General features: G+C 43.2%; 1 protein-coding gene across 5 annotated transcripts in view; it reads right to left on the bottom strand.

Annotated features, from left to right (window-relative positions):
* Positions 1–19,549, bottom strand: part of LOC126263719 (centrosomin-like) — a 399,259-nt gene that overhangs the window by 187,787 nt on the left and 191,923 nt on the right. For all 5 annotated transcript variants that reach the window (XM_049960867.1, XM_049960870.1, XM_049960865.1 and 2 more), the window contains exon 2: positions 5,525–5,586. In XM_049960867.1, coding sequence (XP_049816824.1) covers positions 5,525–5,586 — 62 coding nt within the window. The remainder of the gene's footprint in view (positions 1–5,524; positions 5,587–19,549) is intronic.

The raw sequence follows: 19,549 nt of genomic DNA, 5'->3' as shown, positions 1-19,549 counted from the left end.
GACCAAAAATGCGCCAATTACTCAGTCTGTATAAGAACTCAACAATGGCCATGCGTAGCTGTTTCGGCAATACTGAATATTGCGAGTGTAAATGGATTAGTTTTGTACAAGGCGTCGAATTGTGGAAAACATGTGAAACGCGATCATTACATAAAACAAACTATACTAAGTTTGACAAGGCCATTTATAAAAAGAAAGATGGAGAGTATTCTTCATTCTCGATAGATTTGAAGCGTAGGATAGATAATTTTCTAGGGGGCAGCTGATGAACCACAAAACGACTTGCGGCAAGCAAATTTGTTGGTCACGAAAAAGAGACACACATTTGTACGGACCTACAACTAACACCAGACAATCACAAAAATGCGATAGATGCTTTAAGTTCATCTATAAACGACATGTAGAAATAAAGAAAAAAGTGTTATGTAGCATGTGCCATACTTTCTATAGTTACTAACACTGATAAAGTTTGTACTCTTTTACGTTTGGTTGTCATCATTTGTGTTTCTAATTGGTGGCATAAAGAGTTCCTATTTATATTTAAGTCGGTCTTTTTATTATTGTATGGCATGACAAAGTAACGGACTACAGAATTTCTGTTAAATGTGACCAATTCTTACAGTTAAAAAACAACATTGTAAAATTGGCTTGGAAAAAGTTGATTTATATTTGAAATAAAACTTAATTTAATACACTCCTTATGTATTTACGTAGTCATTAATTATACCTTTTATTGGAATTGTGTGGCTTCTTGATTAGAGTATCCATAAGGACAGGCAAATCCAGTTACGATGAGCAAACTAACGATTCCGAGTAACGGTTAAAATGAAACTGTAGCTTATAATTTTGTGGAAATGGAAGAACTACTGGGTTATAAACAATACGTATATTGACTATAGGGTGTTTCAGAATGATGAATTAGGAATTTGGGGACAGGTTTCACACACCAAAATAGGAAAAGTGTAATAAATATGGGCTCTAAAATGCGTATCGTAAGAGCTAGGAACACTTTCTCATCCTCGATACTGTGAAAGCTATTTGCAGTCCATAGTTTGGGAGGAGGTAGTACTAACCTAAAGAAGGAAAAATGTTCAGGAAGCATGGACTCTCAAGTGCGTATTTTAAGAGCTATCAGCACTTTTTCAGCAGAAAAGAGGTGTTTCATAGTAGCCGAAGATGAACAAGTGCTCGTAACTCTTGAGCTGTGTACTTTAGAGCCCATGTTTGCAGGACTTTTTTCCGTTTTTGTTGTAGGAAACTTGTCACCAAATTTTTAAAAAGTCGTTCTGAAACGTCCCGTATAATTACTCGTGTAAATTTCAAACCTTTCTAACTAGTTGTAAGATATCTTGCGGACTGTCAGAGTAGATTCCAGGGAAATTTAGGCACACGCGAAGCATTACTGACTACTACTTATCTCAGAGGTAAAATGTACGTCCATAGCATTTGTAGATTTAGAGAAGGCCATTGAAAATTTTGTTTGGAATACCCTCTTTGCGATTTTGGCAGTAGTAGGATTAAAATACAGGGAGCGAAAATTTATATACACTTTGTACAGAAACCCGACTGCAGCTATAAGCGTCCAAGGGCATGAATGAAAGCAGTAGCCGAGAATGGAGTGAGGCAGATGCGTACGTTTCCCTCATTTTATTCAATATGTAAACTGAGCAAACTGGAAGGGAAATCAAAGAGAAATTAAAGTTTCCCGGGAAGAAATAAAAATTTGGGATGTGCTTAAAACGTTGTAATTATGCCACAGATGGCAAAGAAGTTAGAAGATCAGTTAAACTGAATGAATAATGTATTAAAAAGATATTACAGTATAAGAGGATAATCAATAAATGTGAACTAATGGTTAAAGGACGTAACTGAATTAAATAAGGCGATGCTAAGAGAATTACATAACGAAATGAGACAATGGGAGAAGCTGAGTTTCATTAATTTGGCAGCAAAGGCGAAATGGAGGGGATATGAAATGCAGACAATAATAAGAAAAGCGTTCCTGAGAAACAGAAAGATGTTAGTATCTCATATAAAGTTTACGGAAGTACTTTATGAAAATATTTAAATGGAACGTAGCATTTTACGCATGTGAAACGTCGACAATACACAATTCAGGCAAGGAAAGAGAAGAAGATATTGAAATGTGGTGCTACAGATGAATGCACAAGATCAGATGGGTACATCGTATACATAGGAAGTAGAAATTAAGTCGAGAACAAGAAATATTTGTACACTTCGACTGGCTGATAGGGCACTTCTAAGGGCTTCAAGGAATCGTCAATTCCGTAGTAGATGGCAGAGGCGGACGAGCGCGTAAGGTAGGGGTGTAAAAAGCAAGTCTTGCCTACAATGAAAGTATTCAAACTGACCTTGGTTGCACAGTCTTATGCAGGGTAATATTAGCGTGAGGCGCTCCATCAAACCAGTGTTAGCACCGAACAACACAACAGTAGACCTGCAATTTTTGATCTAGCAAGAGTATACCATGCAAATAGTTTGCTATGTCTTTCAGACCAAAAGTCGTCCTAAATACCTACGAGTGTATGTAAGGCTTTATAACAACAGGAGGCAATTGCAATTTTAAGTGCGGACGATTTAGTACGCTTCTTATATCAATTACGTTTTACAAACCAGGAGTCCATGTGATGGCTCCCTCATGGTTGTTTTTCATCATGTTCGCACGTACGAAAGTGTCTTACCTTTCAAAAATTGTTGTTTTCCGGCACAATCACATAACGTGAACATAAATTACCGGTTTCGGTCGTCACTGGCGATTTGTAGATCAGTTATTCAGTCTCCGACACTGAGAGAAGCACATTCACATTTCTTGTTTAAATTATATGTGATTGTGCCAGAAAATAAATGGCTTCTAGAAAGGATTTTATCTATCACTGACGCCTTCGGCTACACCGGAATATCGTTCTTACAAGGGAACCTCCCCATCGCACCCCCTTCAGATTTAGTTATAAGTTGGCACAGGGGGTAGGCCTTGAAAAACTGAACACAGATCAAACGAGAAAACAGGAAGAAGTTGTATGAAACTATGAAAAAATAAGCAAACTATACAAACTGAGTAGTTGATGCGCAAGATATGCAACGTCAAGGACACTGTGGGCTCAGGAAGGCCGTGGTCCCGTGGTTAGCGTGAGCAACTACGGAACGAGAGGTCATTGGTTCAAGTCTTCCCTTGATTGAAAAGTTTAATTTTTTATTTTCAGTTTATGTGACAAACTCTTATGTTTTCATCACTTTTTTGGGAGTGATTCTCACATCCAGAAGAAAACTTGAATCGGGCAAGGTAGAAGAATCTTTTTATCCATTTGCCAAGTGTACAAGTTAGGTGGGTCGACAACATATTCCTGTCATGTGACGCACATGCCGTCACCAGTGTCGTATAGAATATATCAGACGTGTTTTCCTGTGGAAGAATCTGTTGACATATGACCTTGCGATCAAATGTTTTCGGCTCCCATTGGAGAGGCACGTCCTTTCGTCTATTAACCGCACGGTTTTGCGATGCGGTCGCAAAACACAGACACTAAACGTATTACAATGAACAGAGATGTCAATGAACGAACGGACAGATCATAACTTTGCGAAAATAAAGATAGCAAACTTTTCACTCGAGGAAAGACTTGAACCAATGACCTCTCGTTTCGCAGCTGCACACGCTAACCACGAGACCACGGTGCTCTTGAACTCACACTCTCCTTGATCTTGCATATCTTGCGCATGGACTACTCAGTTTGTATATTTTGCTTATTATTTCATAGCACCACAGAACTTCTTCCTGTTTTCTCGATCGATCTGTGTTCAGTTTTTCAAGGCCTATCCACTGTGCTAGCTTATAACTAAATCTGAGGGGGGTGCGATGGGGAAGTTCCCTTGTTAGCAAGACGTCACTTATCCATTGCTGAAACCTAATTCCATGTATCATTGTCTGCAGTCTTCATTCGACGCAAAAGCATTACAATGAGCGTCCATAATTCAGACGCTTCCTACAGGACTGGCGATTGAGTAAACTTGAATCGGCTTAGTATGAAGGAAAATGAAGTGTGTTCAGAGCGTTCCGAATGGTTAGACGTTCCTATATTGACCGCAATCTGGTAATCTACTCTACGCCGTTCAGGGGCGTAGCGAACAACGGCGAGTAGAATTGAGTGGAGCCTAAACCAGGACACTCCTACTTACCAAGAGGTGACTTCCAGAAACTCGACACCTATGACACTTGGCGTGGAGGCAGCATGTTGACGCATTGTGGAATCTTGGGCGAACTCTACCCACTAATTTATGAAAGGTCAGCACTGTCCGCTGCTAATTTACAGGGCGGTATCCAGTGTGTGGTGGACTATGTACGCCCTGTCTGTGGCCACAGTAGCGAAGTTTCACATCAAGAGACTCCTAAGACTCTAAAAGAAGACACTACAACGCACGTTCCGCGTATCAAGAAACTTCCCAACATGCTTTCTCCACCAAGCAGTTAAGGAAGAAGCAGTAATTAGACAATTCCTGGCAAAGGTCTGGAAGCTTCACAGTGAGGAAAGTCTCAGAACTCCTTAATAAGCCTCCTAGGACAGCGAAATTGAGAGAAAGACCGCTAAAGACTATGTGTGGGTCTACGGGATACGTAGTAACATTCGCGATGAAAGCAACCACCTCTCTAAACAGCCCACGGCCACAAAGAAGACTAAATTGAAGACCAAGAAGCGTATCAAAATAACCACTTACGAGCAGCAATCAATACATAAGAGATAAAAAACTGCATCAAATCACTAAAAATAGGGTACAATTCCTAAGAAGAAAATGCCTTGGCAACGAAATTGTTGATTGGGAAAGCAATCAGATACAGCAACTGCTGGACATTTAAGTGCTCGAGGCAGCACACTATCTTTGGAAAAACCCAACAGGCTAACTTCCAGCATGACAGTGCCTGGCCTCATGGGAGAAATGTGAAAACCTTCCTCAATGAAGGAAGTGTACGACTGTTATTTGGCCTACACATCAGCTGGACATGTCTCCCACCGACCATGTATGGGGTATTGTTTGTCATCGGCTTGTTCGTTATTGTTCTCCAACAACCATGCTTGATGCTTGGTGGTTTTACATATAAACTGCGAGGAGGGAGATTAGCCGTGAAGATACACATGCCTTCTGATTCCATGCGGAACCGCTTATGGAAGTGGGTTCTGCGTCATCCGCATTTCTTAAGTCAGGGATCATCTACAGCCCCATATGATCTTCATATGCATAGTCATGTGCGTCATGTATGGAATAAGGTTTGTTTCTGACATGTCTTCTCTTTTTAGTGATTCAGTTTTCAGACGTGCTAGTGTGTATTATCGTGCCATGACCTCTGCTTCCCCTAGCACACGGAGGAGCCCATCTACTAGCTATCAAATACAACTTATATTTCGCATTCCACTGCTGACAAGACACTGGATTTTTCTGTAACAGATCTTGCGTAACGAGGAATATAAGCAATCAACTTTGTCACCGATATCTGGTGAAGTGCTTTACTTACATGCCATTGCCGCGTTCATATTTGGGTCAAGGGTGACCTCTTGGAGTTGGCTGGGGCTCGTGCTGAAACAAAAATTTCGCAATTAGCCACAAGTGGAGAACTGTACAAATAAAGATACGGCAAGTATTTATGCGTACAAGTGGGGCATACCCTGTTAAATGCAACTTCTTACAGCACTATACTGCGAAATTCTAGATGTTCACATCATTGTTTATTATTGTCCTAAAGTGTGATCCCCATAAAACGAGTGGGTGTCTCATGATATTGAAAGCAATATGAGGCTGTCTCTCACTGTTTACTTAGTAACGATGCTATCGCCACTGAGTTTCTGAAAGACAGCGCGTCCTGAAAGGATTTAGATAAACCGGAAAACGTCTTAAGCGCGATTCCGGGAATACTGCCACCCTATTGTCAAAATTTCTCTAAACCATCCCGTGTAATACTCTTATTACATTAAATTTGTTGGGCATACCGTTTATATTCTTGTGTCTAATATCTTTGTACTATAGATAGTAATGTTTATAATGCATAACTAAATAATAATTAGAGACAAGAAAATAAAAATTAGCCTGCCATACTAGCCGACGAAACAAAGGCATCGCGTATATGAACACCTTTTCTACAATGTTGATACCTCCATTTGGAATTATTTATTTGCATTAAGTGCAGACCAGTCTCTAAGCAAATTCCTTCTCATCCCACAGTTCAGTTACATGCCAGTAATGTGTAATAACCTCATGAACGAGTTACCTAATACAATAAACAGTGACACTACGTTCAGCACCAGCAATTCTTTGAACTTCTTAAGGATTGAGGTCATTCCAAAGGTTATTAACGTGGTCCGCCATTAGCAAGCGCATCCTGAAAGTACTACTATGCAGTACTGTTATGAAGTAAGAAGACCCACGGCGCAATGACTGACTAAGTTTTAGAGTCTAAGGAAGTTCAAATGTTATCAACCAGTATAGATAACTGTCTGCTTGTTGCCAACTTCAGCTAGCATGCTTCTTCGTTCAACCCTGAAGTTGGTTTACAGCAGTACGCAATTACCCTGTTCTGCCCGACTTCCTCTTTACTTCTGCAAACGGAACGCATCCCAGACCATTCATAATCTGCTGCATGGATGACATCCCTGGTCGTCCGCGGCAATTCCTTCTCTTAATAGCTCTTTCTGCTATTGTTCTAACGATGTTATTGTGTTTCAAAATGTACCCTACGAGTTTGTCTTTATGATGGTATTTGAATCCAGCCAAGAACGCAGGCTGTTGGGACCAGTATTACGCTATAGGAGACATTCTCCTGCGCGTGAATGGGAGCTGTGGCAGTAACCGAAGACACGCTGACAGCTGCGAACCACCTGTACCCTTTCTTGGTTGATGTCTTCCCCGACTGCAATGTCAAAAAAATGGTTCAAATGGCTCTGAGCACTATGGGACTCAACTGCTGAGGTCATTAGTCCCCTAGAACTTAGAACTAGTTAAACCTAACTAACCTAAGGACATCACAAACATCCATGCCCGAGGCAGGATTCGAACCTGCGACCGTAGCGGTCTTGCGGTTCCAGACTGCAGCGCCTTTAACCGCACGGCCACTTCGGCCGGCGCGACTGCAATGTCATCTTTCAGCAGTATAACAGTCCGTCTCTCTGAGCCAGAACCATGCAACAGTGGCCGTAGGAGCATTATAGTTGGCTCACGTTACTGTCTCGGCGACCAAATTCTCCTCAAGTAAATCCTATGGAACCCATCTGGATCACTATCGGGTGCAATCACCGTGTACGCAAATCAGCGGCCTGTTAGTTACGCGAATAACATAACATCTAATGCCACATATCTCCACGAACGTACCAAGAAACTGTCTTATTCGTGGTACGCAGACTTTGTGTTTTGTTTCTTTCCAAAGACGGACAAACAAGCTATTAAGCAAGTGGTCAAAATGTTTTGGCTCATCAGTGTATTCCGTCGTAATACTGAATAACGAAGAAGTTAACAAGTCATGAAAATCCAAAGTATTGTGGTCGTCGGAAGGAGTGAAACATTATTTGGTCAGAAACTAAAATAAAAAAGTGAAATTGCAAATGGGGCGTGGAGGGGGTGACGGCGGTGGAGAGCTGGATGGGCATTGCACGAAACTAAGATGAAGCATCCTTAAATGCGCATCGCTAATTCTAGTGCTGTTTGTTCATACTGTTATTGGCTCTGAGCACTATGGGACTTAACAGCTATGGTCATCAGTCCCCTAGAACTTAGAACTACTGAAACCTAACTAACCTAAGGACATCACACAACACCCAGTCATCACGAGGCAGAGAAAATCCCTGACCCCGCCGAGAATCGAACCCGGGAACACGGGCGCATACTGTTATTGTCTCTGTACTACATGTTCCTGATTCGTCGTAAGTTTGTACATGCTTGACAATGGCGTAGCGTCCAAACTGTAATAGAACTTCCACAGCGACCATCAGAAAATTACGACCGTTAAATAACTCGTACCTGCTGCAGATCTATGTTACAAGAATTTATTGGAGTACATTGTGTTTGGAGTATAAAGTCAAAAGTAATACGCGTAATTAATTGACGAGCAACTGAGGTTACACATTTCAGCGGCATCTTATGGCAAAGGCGGTTTAAACGCAGTGTTGCTCGCTGTTTGAAACTGGCAGCTATATGGAAGCAAACGATACCAATCAATGGCAATCTCGCCGAGATTCTCGAGTGCTAGTCTTGTAAGGTACCACAGGCCCAACGACAGGGGGAATCCCCGAGTGCGAAAGCCGTGTTGTCGTAGCAGGTAGCAGCAGGGTGGTCGCGAAGGCGCGGCGACACGTGTTTACGCCCAGGCGGGGCGCCACGTGCAGTCGGGCCGCCGCTATTTATACCGGTGGGTTTCCTGTCTGGCTCCAGCGCAGAACACAAAATGAATAAAATACGCCGAATTACCCCAGCAGAAGGGCGGCTGCTGCGGCGACAAAAAGAACTCCGCTGCACGACAAAAAAGACTCGCCTAGACGCCGCGAGAGTGACACACACACACACACACACACACACACACTCACACTCCTGGATACTGTTTGCTTTGGCTGTTGGTAAATTGGAGCCTGATTTCTTTCTGCCGCTAGTTATTTTTATGGGACAGCGAAACGGAAACCACAGTCAATAAGCGAAACGGGCGGCAGACAGGTTGTTTGCGTCGGAGACGCCTGTTTCGTGTCTCCGTCGGAAGTCTTAATTGACAACGGAGGTTACACCGTAACTCTCTAGCTGAAGCAGGTGTAGCCACATATTTTACGCTCTTTCCTGGAGCTGTTCCACAAAGTGCAATTATCAGAACAATCGTGACGTGGCGACAACCCAGTGCAAGACAACTCCGTCAGTATCACCCGACCACACTACTATTGCATTCAACCTTCCGTGGTCGTTGTGGGAAACATGCGTGACGTTACTGTAAACAAGCACAGTGGCTTGTAAGGGAAGCGCATCACACTGTGAAGGGTTCCAGGACAGCTGTGCATATACAATCATATGGTTCAGCGTGTCCTCATGTAATATCAAGATCAAAACTCACAATACGCCGTCCGAAGCGCCTTCACTAATAGGTGCTGTGGTGTCACCGCTAGACACCACACTTGCTAGGTGGTAGCTTAAATCGGCCGCGGTCCATTAGTACATGTCGGACCCGCGTGTCGCCACTGTCAGGATCGCAGACCGAGCGCCACCACAAGGCAGGTCTCGAGAGACGTACTAGCACTCGCCCCAGTTGTACGACGACTTTGCTAGCGACTACACTGACGAAGCCTTTCTCTCATTTGCCGAGAGACAGTTAGAATAGCCTTCAGCTAAGTCCATGGCTACGACCTAGCAAGGCGCCATTAGTTACTTCATGAATCTAAAGAGTCTCACTTGTATCATCAAGAATGCTGTATACCAAAGGACGAGATAAAAGTTAAGTGTTCTAGTAGCTACGTTCTTTTCTTTATCACATTCATCACGTATCCTGTTCCAGACTTCGCGCCAGTCGGCGTGTGTGTACGTGTGCCTATCGGCTACCCGTCACTGTGGACTGGCTGCCTTGTCAGTCCACTACAGGTGCAATAAAATTGTCGATTTATACCTAACAGTTGTTTCTGTCAGTCACCCTAAAGGCTGGTTTTTGTGTGTGTGTGTGTGTGTGTGTGTGTGTGTGTGTGTGTGTGTGTGTGTAAAATTTTGCTTCTGGCAGTCTTCCGATAGTGAGCTATGTTCCTGCTACAAGTACATGTACACAGCACAGTAGGTATTTATTTTGTTAACCGCAAGTCGTTCCCCGCCGCTCTCCATTTCCCACATGTGCCATGGGTTAGTGACTTCTTTCGTCGGAGCATCGAGGTGGCTGGAGATGAGACGAGCTCAAAACGCTGTCTTAAACAGCGTCAGGTCATTCGTCTGCCCGTCTGGACTATGTTTCCTGGCTGCTAGCCACCTCCCCTGCTTTTAATCCGTATGTATATACGACAGCTTGTACCGCTGGTAACTTTTCCTACTCGCCTCTTCTGCAGCATAAGCAAGTTTATGGAAGTAATTTTACACACAGTGTGTGTCTGTAACAAATTCTTCAGTTTCACTGTGTAAATCTCACGGTTCCGCTTATCAGCATTTGAGACATAGCGGCAACTACTGATACTATGATAGCTGAGCTACACCAAACCTAGACCTTCGATACTATTTCTTGTAGATGTTTCAAATTCTTTGTGTTCCTTAGAACTTACAAACGATCTGATCACGAGGAAAATGCAGTAACGTGAAACTCCGATTATCATTGAATCGTGATGACTGGGAGGAGACGGGGAAGAAGTTTACATTATCTTAGTACAAATTTAGCGATTATGTGGTGCGTCAAGTTATTAAAATGAGTCAATGCGCCCGATATTAAAAGCCAGAAACAGAACTGCACAATCTAACGCTATCCAGCGTAGCAATTTAGCCATTCACCGTCAGACGATAAGTAATTGTTACTCTCCAACTTATATGTGAAACCCAACGTCAGCAAGTTATTTAACTCAGCTATTCTGTCCGTGAGAGTTGAGCAGCGATCAGCAACTCACTGTGCACAAGACACAGACAGTTAAAACACCGACTCCGCACTAGTATCGCCTCTATTCTTCCGTCTGGGAACTGAACTACTGACATTGGCTTAACGCACTGTAACCCTCACATACGCTAGACCATCTATTAATACGTGGAGATTCATACTACGGAGAGCTACCACGACGTGGACTGTGTCAGGCGATAGAGCCAAATTTACTGAGTGTTTAATCTTTACCTCAAGAAAGATATCGTACATTGACATGGGTACAATCATGGGATACACTCTAATATCGCGTGGGACACCCTTTTGCCAGTCGTAGTGCAGTAACTCAACACCCGCCAGATTAGCAGCGGCCGCTAATACGCTGCTTCCTAGACTCGGGTAGGCGCGCCGGACCCGGATCGAATCGGTCCAGCGGTTTACCGACGTCGGCCGGTTTGCCGGCCAGCCTGGATGTGTTTTTTAGGCGGTTTTCCACATTCCGGTAGGTGAATATCGGGCTGGTCCCCACGTTCCGCTTCAGTTACACTACTCGCAGACATCTAAACGCTCGCAGTATTCAATGGACAGACAGCTGGGGTACACTAATTCCGTCCTGGGGTGCGGGGGGAGGCTAGATGGCGTGGCGGCCGGAAGCGCATCCAGACACCCCTTAAAAACCAACCTTGCCAAATACGATCCAAACCATGCCGGCCCTGCGAAACCGCGGGACAAGGCACCAGCAAAAGAAGTAGTGCAGTAACTCAACGTGGCATGGACTCAAGTCGTTTGACGTCTGCTACAGAAATATTGAGCAATGCTGTCTCAATGGATGTCCATACTTGCTAAAGTGTTGCGGTGCAGTATTTAGTGCACGAACTGACCACACTATTATATCCCACATATGTTCGATGGGATTCATTCCTGACGATCTTGGGGGCAAAATCATTTCCTCCAGAGCGTTCTTCAAACCAATTGCGAATAATTGTGGCCCGGTGACAATAGCTCATTATCGTCTATTAACACTAAGTTCATTAATGGCTGCAAATTGTCTCCAAGTAGCCGAACATAACCATTTCCAGTCAATGATCGGTTCGGTTGGACCACCTCTGTGTTCCATGTAGACACAGCCTACACCATCCTGGAGCCATCACCAGCTTGCAAAGTACTTTGTTGACAACTTGGGTCCATGGCTTCGATGGTTCTGCCACACACTAACATTACCATCAGCTCTTAACAATTGAAATCCAAGACTCATCTGACCAGGCCACGGTTTTCCAGTCATCCGGAGTCCCAACGGTATGGTCACGAGCCCAAGAGGCGCTGCAAGCAATGTTGTGCTGTTAGCAAAGGCACTCGCGTCGGTCATCTGCTGCCATACCTCATTAACGCCATTTTCGATGCACTGTCCTAGGGGATACGTCGTACGTTTCACATTGATTTCTGCGGTTACTTCACGCAGTGTTGCTTGTCTGTTAGCACTGATAACTCCACGCAGACACCGCTGCTCTCAGTCGTTAAGTAAAGCTCGTCTGCCAATGCGTTGTCCGTGGTGATAGGTACCGTGCGTCTAGGTACAACTACCATTCCGCAGACGAAGTTTTTAATTCCAGTTGTGCGGCCGTAATCACGTCGGATACGTTTTTACTAGAATCACCTGAGTACAAATGACAGCTCTGCCGATGCGCTGCCCTTTCATGCCTTGTGTACACGATACTACCGTAATCTGTATACGTGCATATCGGTATCCCCTGACTTGTAACCTGAGCCTATAAAAGGCTGAGCACTATGGGACTTAACATCTGTCGTCATCAGTCCCCTATAACTTAGAACTACTTAAACCTAACCTAAGGACATCACACACATCCATGCTCAAGGCAGGATTCGAACCTGCGACCGTAGCGGTCACGCGATTCCAGACTGAAGCGCCTAGAACCGCACGGCCACACCGGCCGGCCCTGAGCCTATAACTAGAAGATATACGAGGGTGAGTCAAATGAAAACCTTAAATTTGTAATAGCAAATCGAAATTTCGCGCCGTTATCCTGTAAGTTGGTAATCGTGCTACAAAAAGCGTGCAGAATGGCCTGTAGGTGGCAGCATAGTGCAGATGCACACATACCGTCGCACTATCAGTATAAATATGGCCGCCCCTCTTGCGACTTGCACCTCGGAAGAACAGCGTTCTGTTATTCGGTTTTTGCGTAGTGAAGGTGTGAAACCTACTGAAATCCATCGACGAATGAAGGTTCAATATGGTGATGCATGTTTGTTATGGCAGCAAAGTCTACGAATGGAGGAGGAAGTTCGCAAATGGTGTGACTTCAGTGGAAGATGGTCCTCGTCCAGATCAGGCAAAACGATTTGTGACTCCACAGAACATTGCAGCAGTTGAAACCATAGTGAAGGAAAACCGAGTGACACTGAATGACATTGTAGTATGTTTACAGATTAGTCATGGGTCAGCACACCACATTCTGCATGATGCGCTCCAATTTCACAAACTGTCTGCAAGACAGGTGCCATGGCAGGCAGCTGACTCCTGAAATGAGAGAACGACGTGTTGATACTTGTGAAGAACAACTTCGGCACTTTGAACGAGAAAGCGATGGCTTCCTTGCAAGAATCGTTACTGTGTTCACTTCCACCAACCGGAAACGAAGAGAGCGAGCAACCCAGACCTTGCCCCAAGTGATTTCCATATGTTTGGACCACTCAAAGACGCAATGGGAGGAAAGAAGTTCCGTTCTAATGAAGATGTACGCCACGAGGTCCATGAGTGGTTGCGCAGACTACCAAAAGAATTTTTTTCTAGAGGAATTTATGCACTTTGTAAGTGCTGGAGGACTTGCATTGAGCGTGAGGGAGATATGTTGAAAAGTGATACAGCTTTGTACCACTCCTGCACAATAAATAAAATGTAAAAAATATTAAAGGTTTTTCATTTGACTCACCCTCGTAGTAATTTAAAAACGTTTTAGCTGCACCACTGACGAAATTAGGTGCTGTCTCTACTGAATTTCCACAGAAGTCAATAGAAATGAAAAACACGTTACAAGTAATAATTCACTATACACCATCGTTTTAAAATATCGCTGATTCGCATAAGGCGTCTTCTTATGTTCATTTCGTTTTGTTGAGGTATAAGAAATTATCTAAATACTGGAAAGCCAAAATGGTGAAAACAGCCGCAGCTGGTATCTAAAACTCACTGGAAACAACGGTCCTGTTACAAATCGAGCAAATATTAAACGGAGCGTAGTTGTCTGTAGATGTGTACGGCATACACTGCGACAGTCATCCCAACAATATTTCCGCTCCTATCTTCTTAGAAGCTGTTTACCTTCCATTGTGTAGTGTCGTTTCCAGGAACGCTAGCAAGCTTTGATTCATCACGTATCATCTCGCGTGTATGCTAGCGAGTGCAGACTGTGTGCCGGAAGGGAGTCGCTGTTATCACTTTTTATTTGCACGCCGTCCGCAGGGAAGTAGTCTGCAGATACCAGACCGTGCGCTGATACGGAGTTCGCCTAGGCTGACCACCTCAGAGTCTCTCTCTAATCCAGATCTTAACCAAAAGGCTGTTGCTAGCTGCGCTTTTCGTTAGACCAACCACTACCACTTATTTGACTGCCACGGTTGGATAAAGACCTTCTCTAGACTGAAAAATGTATTACAATTCTCATCTACATGAACCATGTTACTCCTATAAGACGTGTCATGTTTCAGGTCATTAATTTATATTGTCAACAGTAACTACCAGTAGCAAATAACGTCTGAAGCTCCGCGAGGCTGATCGCCGATGACGCTGACATTTTGAGAAAACTGAAGTGAAATGCCGGACGACCTACACTGAATCGACGTTTGGTTGATTTAGAAACTGGCAATTGATCCTCAACAACTCATGCATAGGAAAAAATGACCCGTTACTGCATGATGACACGACTGCCGAACAGTCACTGGAAGCAGACACACGCATTAATATTCCGGGAATGTGCGTTCGGAGTGATACAAAGTGAAACCGTCACATGAAACTAATCGGGAACTGTAGCCCATCCACAAATGACTTGGCCTAGGCCGCCGACACACGGACCGTGAATTCTAACGTTGAGTGCTGAGCATGCCGCCTTTCTGACGTCATATCGCGGAAAAAGCACGCTGGAGAGTATTCGCGATCGTGCAGAGCAATATCTAGCACGTCAAATATTTTGGCTGCACCTCTGAACATAGACCAATGAGATGGAAGAATGTCACCTACGTCACATGACGCCATCCCTCCTCAGTACAGAGTCTTGAGACACCATATTGGCTGTTCAGTTGAAAACCATATGTATATATGCCTTGTCTAAGCACCAGGAAATTGATGATCTCTCGCAAACCTGTCTTTAATTGTACGATCTGTTGTAATAAAATGACGGGAAATTCCATATTTGTGGTTAATGAATTACTGTAACTTGCGTATTATGAAAGTATGCAGTTTCAAGGCAACGGCACATTGAGGATCCACCAAAAACGCATTTTTCTTGGTACAATGTTACAATTAAATGTCTAACACATTTACGATTGAAGCTTTTAGAAGGTGGTGAGTTGCTAACAAGGGAACCTCCCCATCGCACCCCCCCTCAGATTTAGTTATAAGTTTAGTTATAAGTTGGCCTTGAAAAACTGAACACAGATCAATTGAGAAAACAGGAAGAAGTTGTGTGGAACTATGAAAAAAAAAATGAGCAAAATATACAAACCGAGTAGTCCATGTGCATGATTTGCAACATTAAGCATAATGTGAGCTCAGGAGCTCCGTGGTCCCGTGGTTAGCGTGAGCAGCTGAGGAACGAGAGGTCGTTGGTTCAAGTCTTCCCTCGAGTGAAAATTTTAGTTTCTTCATTTTCGCAAAGTTATGATCTGTCCGTTCGTTCATTGACGTCTCTTTTCACTGTAATAAGTTTAGTGTGTGTTTCGCTACCGCATCGCAAAACCGTGCGATTAGTAGACCAAAGGACCGAAAACATTCGATCGCAGCCGATTCCTCCACAGGAAAACATGTCTGATATATTCTACACGACACTGGTGACGGCATGTGCGTCACATGACAGGAATATGTTATCGACCCACCTAACCAGTACACTTGGCGAATGGGTAAAAAGATTCTTCTACCTTGCCCGATTTAGGTTTTCTTGTGGATGTGATAATCGCTCCCAAAAAAGTGATAAAAACATAAGAGTTTGTCACATAAACTGAAAATGAAATATTAAACTTTTTCACTTGCGGGAAGACTTGAACCAAGGATCTCTCATTCCGCAGCTGCTCACGCTAGCCACGGCGCTCCTGAGCTAACACTCACCTGGATGTTGCCTATGTTGCGCATGAACTAATCAGTTTGTATATTTCGCTTATTTTTTTCGTAGTTCCACACAACTTCTTCCTGTTTTCTCGATTGATCTGTGTTCAGTTTTTCAAGGCCTATCCACTGTGCCAACTTATAACTAAATCTGAGGGGGTGCGATGGGGAGGTTCCCTTGTAAGTATGGTCGTAAATAATTCATGGTCGGTAAAGGGTAGGGGCGCAGGAATTTAAGTTAACAGGTGACGTGGTGTTAGTTCGCGTCTCACTGATTTCAAATATTTTTTATTACCCTTCGCGTTTCCTAATTGGTTCTGGTACATTCTAATTACTTTAATGGAAGTATATTCTATGTTACATAAATATAAATACGCTCTTTCTGAGGAGAGTTTTGGTTCGAATGGCTTTATCTACAAGACAGCTTGTGCTACTTACAGTAAGATATGTTGCACTTTCTTGTTTCAAACTTTGTACTTCACATGTTGTAAAGATTCTGCTACTGAATATGAACAGTGATCATTCTTACGTGATCTTTGAGTTTTAGTAAAACGTGAGAATGATAAAATCATTCTTATCTTATGAGAACAACTATTGTAAATTTATACCGTACTATCTGCAACGGAACTTTTATAAGCCAATGTCCCCACTGACCGGACACGGTTCGTTCCTTTCTGTCTCGTAACATGTTCATGGATATTGAAGTTTTTATTGACGTATATTACAGAAATAGAAACATGACTGGCATAAGGACAAGGTAGGAAATGTGTGTTTTAAAGGGCTAACTTCGAATTTTATACAGCTCAATTTCGGTAAGAATGTGATTTGCGAGACAGATATAGCTGACTGCCGCAGCAGCGCACTGCGATCGCGTACACCATCTTGGGGCACACTTACTGTAAGCAAAGGTCGCACAGTTTCCAAGTGTTCAGCAGCACGTTGAACTCTGCACGCTCAAAGTTGACGTGCGAAAGCACGGTCCGTGTGTCAATGGCCTTGGAACAAAAAGACGTTCGGCCGGCACTTTAATACTGCTTGTCAGTCTGGGAGCCTTATTAGATTGGATCTTCTGTTTCCTCCATCTGTCTTAAGAAGGGCGGCGCGTTTCTTTACACGTTCGTTTAGTAAGCGTGTAAGCATCATTGCAGTAGACAGACGCTACAAGCCGGCGTCGTGCATCACATGTGATTTCCAGTTAAAATTCAGAGAACCTAAGTTCCGAGATGAATCAGTCAACGTATTGGTTCTTCTGTACGTCTGCCGAAAATATAATCAGATAATCTTGAACACACACGGAGGCTTCCATCAATCTTTCTTCCGGGTATTGTTCGCGACTGGAACAAGAGGAAGGAGGGTGAGAAGTGTTATACACGCCGCAACACACAGCTCCGTGTGTGTAGATTTATGCAAGTTTCATGCTAAACCCCAAGTGACAACTCTTAACTATTCCCCGTACTCTTTCTTTTGTTACCAGAAGAGAATTCTTTCATTTTCTGGAACCGAAAACTGCTTTGAAGAGACTATAAACACGTCATTAACGATAATCAAAAGACAATGATTGAACACCTGAAAGGCTCCTTTAAAAAAAAAACTGCCCTATTTCGTTCCAAAGACTTCTCGGGAGGAGAGGTGGCTGAAGTGGGTTTTGCGAGGAGCCATCACTACGCAGAAAGTTTTACGAATAGAAGGTGTGTTTCACGGAAGTGTATGTTTATGGTCACTCAACCTGGAGTCTCTTTGGACAGGCTGTCGACATGTGTCTAGCCCATGCAAAGAAAGGAGTCTTTTCTGCACAACGGATTAATTCAATGTGGATTCCCTTCTGCTCCTGTAGATGCAGAGACAGTAGTCAGGCGCTAACAACAATTAGTAGGATCAAGGTTTAACATTCCGTCGCCGACACTGTTAGGCTAGGCGCAAACTGAGAAGCGTATAGCACGTGTGACGTGACACGACACAATAGCGCGACACGCACGTGCCGCGCGGGTCCAGCGCATATTGCGACGCGTACACCAACTTCGTACGCGCCGACTGGCGAAGCTCTGCGCTGACTGAACCGAAGCTCGCGCAACCTCTTCTTTCTCAAACGATTTTACAGAAACTATTCTCTGAAAATATATGATTTTTGCCTTACTTGTAGCGTTATATGCCAGCTTCATGACGAAGTACCCATCACCGCGCTAATGACCATTCTTATTGTGATGTACACATTTTAGTAAGACACTACGCAAAACTCAAAAAGTTTGCAACGAAAGTTAGGGGTCGCTATGATTTTGCGTTTGGTGCGTATTACACCATATGTTGCTGCGTATGAAATTTAGCTAACATGCTGAATTTTTGTTTAGACTTGGGAGGAGATCTCTATCTGCCTCAGATCTCGAGAAAATGGATCCCATGCAGCGCCCGCGAGAATGAAATACTCGCAACATCTCTCGTATCTCCTAAACCGCTCGAGACATCGAAACGAAAGTTTGGCGAATGATAGCACACAAGGAGGAGAGTGTTTTGCCAATTATTAAACACACGGAACTTTCTTATCTATGGCGATATATCACTACTTATACTTTTATTTATTTCACTCCAGTGACTAATTTTTTAAGAGTTATCGACAGCTAGCGAAACAAGAGCTTCCTAGTATGAAAATAAACATGAAATTTCTTCTTTTATGTTACTGCAAACCGATACTATGAGGTTTTTCGTAAGCTATTGAGCTCTGTGATTGCCAATTAATTGTTTAATGAGGCCCTCCGTTTCGGAATTCTGTCTCAATAGCTGCTGTGAGATGAGTTTGGCAAATTACATTGTGACAAAGGAAGTCCAATTAAACCAGTCACCAAGAGAAATGTGGCCTTTACTCATAAATTGTAATGCTTCTTCGAATGAGAAAAGGTTAACAACTCACACAGATTGGCAATTCTGTTGGAATTTTGGTGGAATCCCCGTAACCCATCGTATTTTTAACACTGAGCGACTGGAATGGAAACTTACCAAAGGATTTTATTCCTTCTCTTGACCTGAGCAGTATTAAAATAATGACGAGCGTTCCTTCAGGCAGAATGATAGGCACATGCCAGATACTGTTTACTCACCTAGGGCTTGCCAAACTGACAATGCGTGATCGCGAATAAAATAGTTGTTATTGAGAAAAATAAACAATTGATCTGTCGCACAACACAATGGTCAGTGTATCGTCAGCAGCGAAGGATAATGCGCGCGACGGGAATGCAGAAGCTATCCATGTGTGCCTTGTGAGATGGTGTTCCAAAAACATTGTCATGAAAGTAGATCTGCCTTTGTCAGCAGCACATTTCAACAAATTAAATATATCTAATCATAACACTCTTTTAGTATATTCTTACTTTCGTAATAATACCAACCATTTTCTTCATTTGTGTAGCCTGTTGTTGTATAATTAGTTTATTCATGCTGATAATGTCCATGCAACAATTGAAATACTTTTTCTCATCACGGCGAACCAATGAAAACATTGTTATTTGTGACTGCTTTTCGACTGTTTCTAGCTTGCAGTGGAAATATGTTGTTCACATGCATGTAGTACAGTGTGTTGTATTACATTCTTACACCCATATCAGAGAAATCACAGTGAAACTTCTATACTTCAGATCTTGGACGCTTTTTACCAC

The sequence above is a fragment of the Schistocerca nitens genome, chromosome 6 (assembly GCF_023898315.1).
Source record: "Schistocerca nitens isolate TAMUIC-IGC-003100 chromosome 6, iqSchNite1.1, whole genome shotgun sequence".
Classification (NCBI taxonomy): domain Eukaryota; kingdom Metazoa; phylum Arthropoda; class Insecta; order Orthoptera; family Acrididae; genus Schistocerca; species Schistocerca nitens.
Note: the sequence above shows the minus strand (reverse complement) of the source record. Positions and strands in the feature narration are given on the sequence as shown.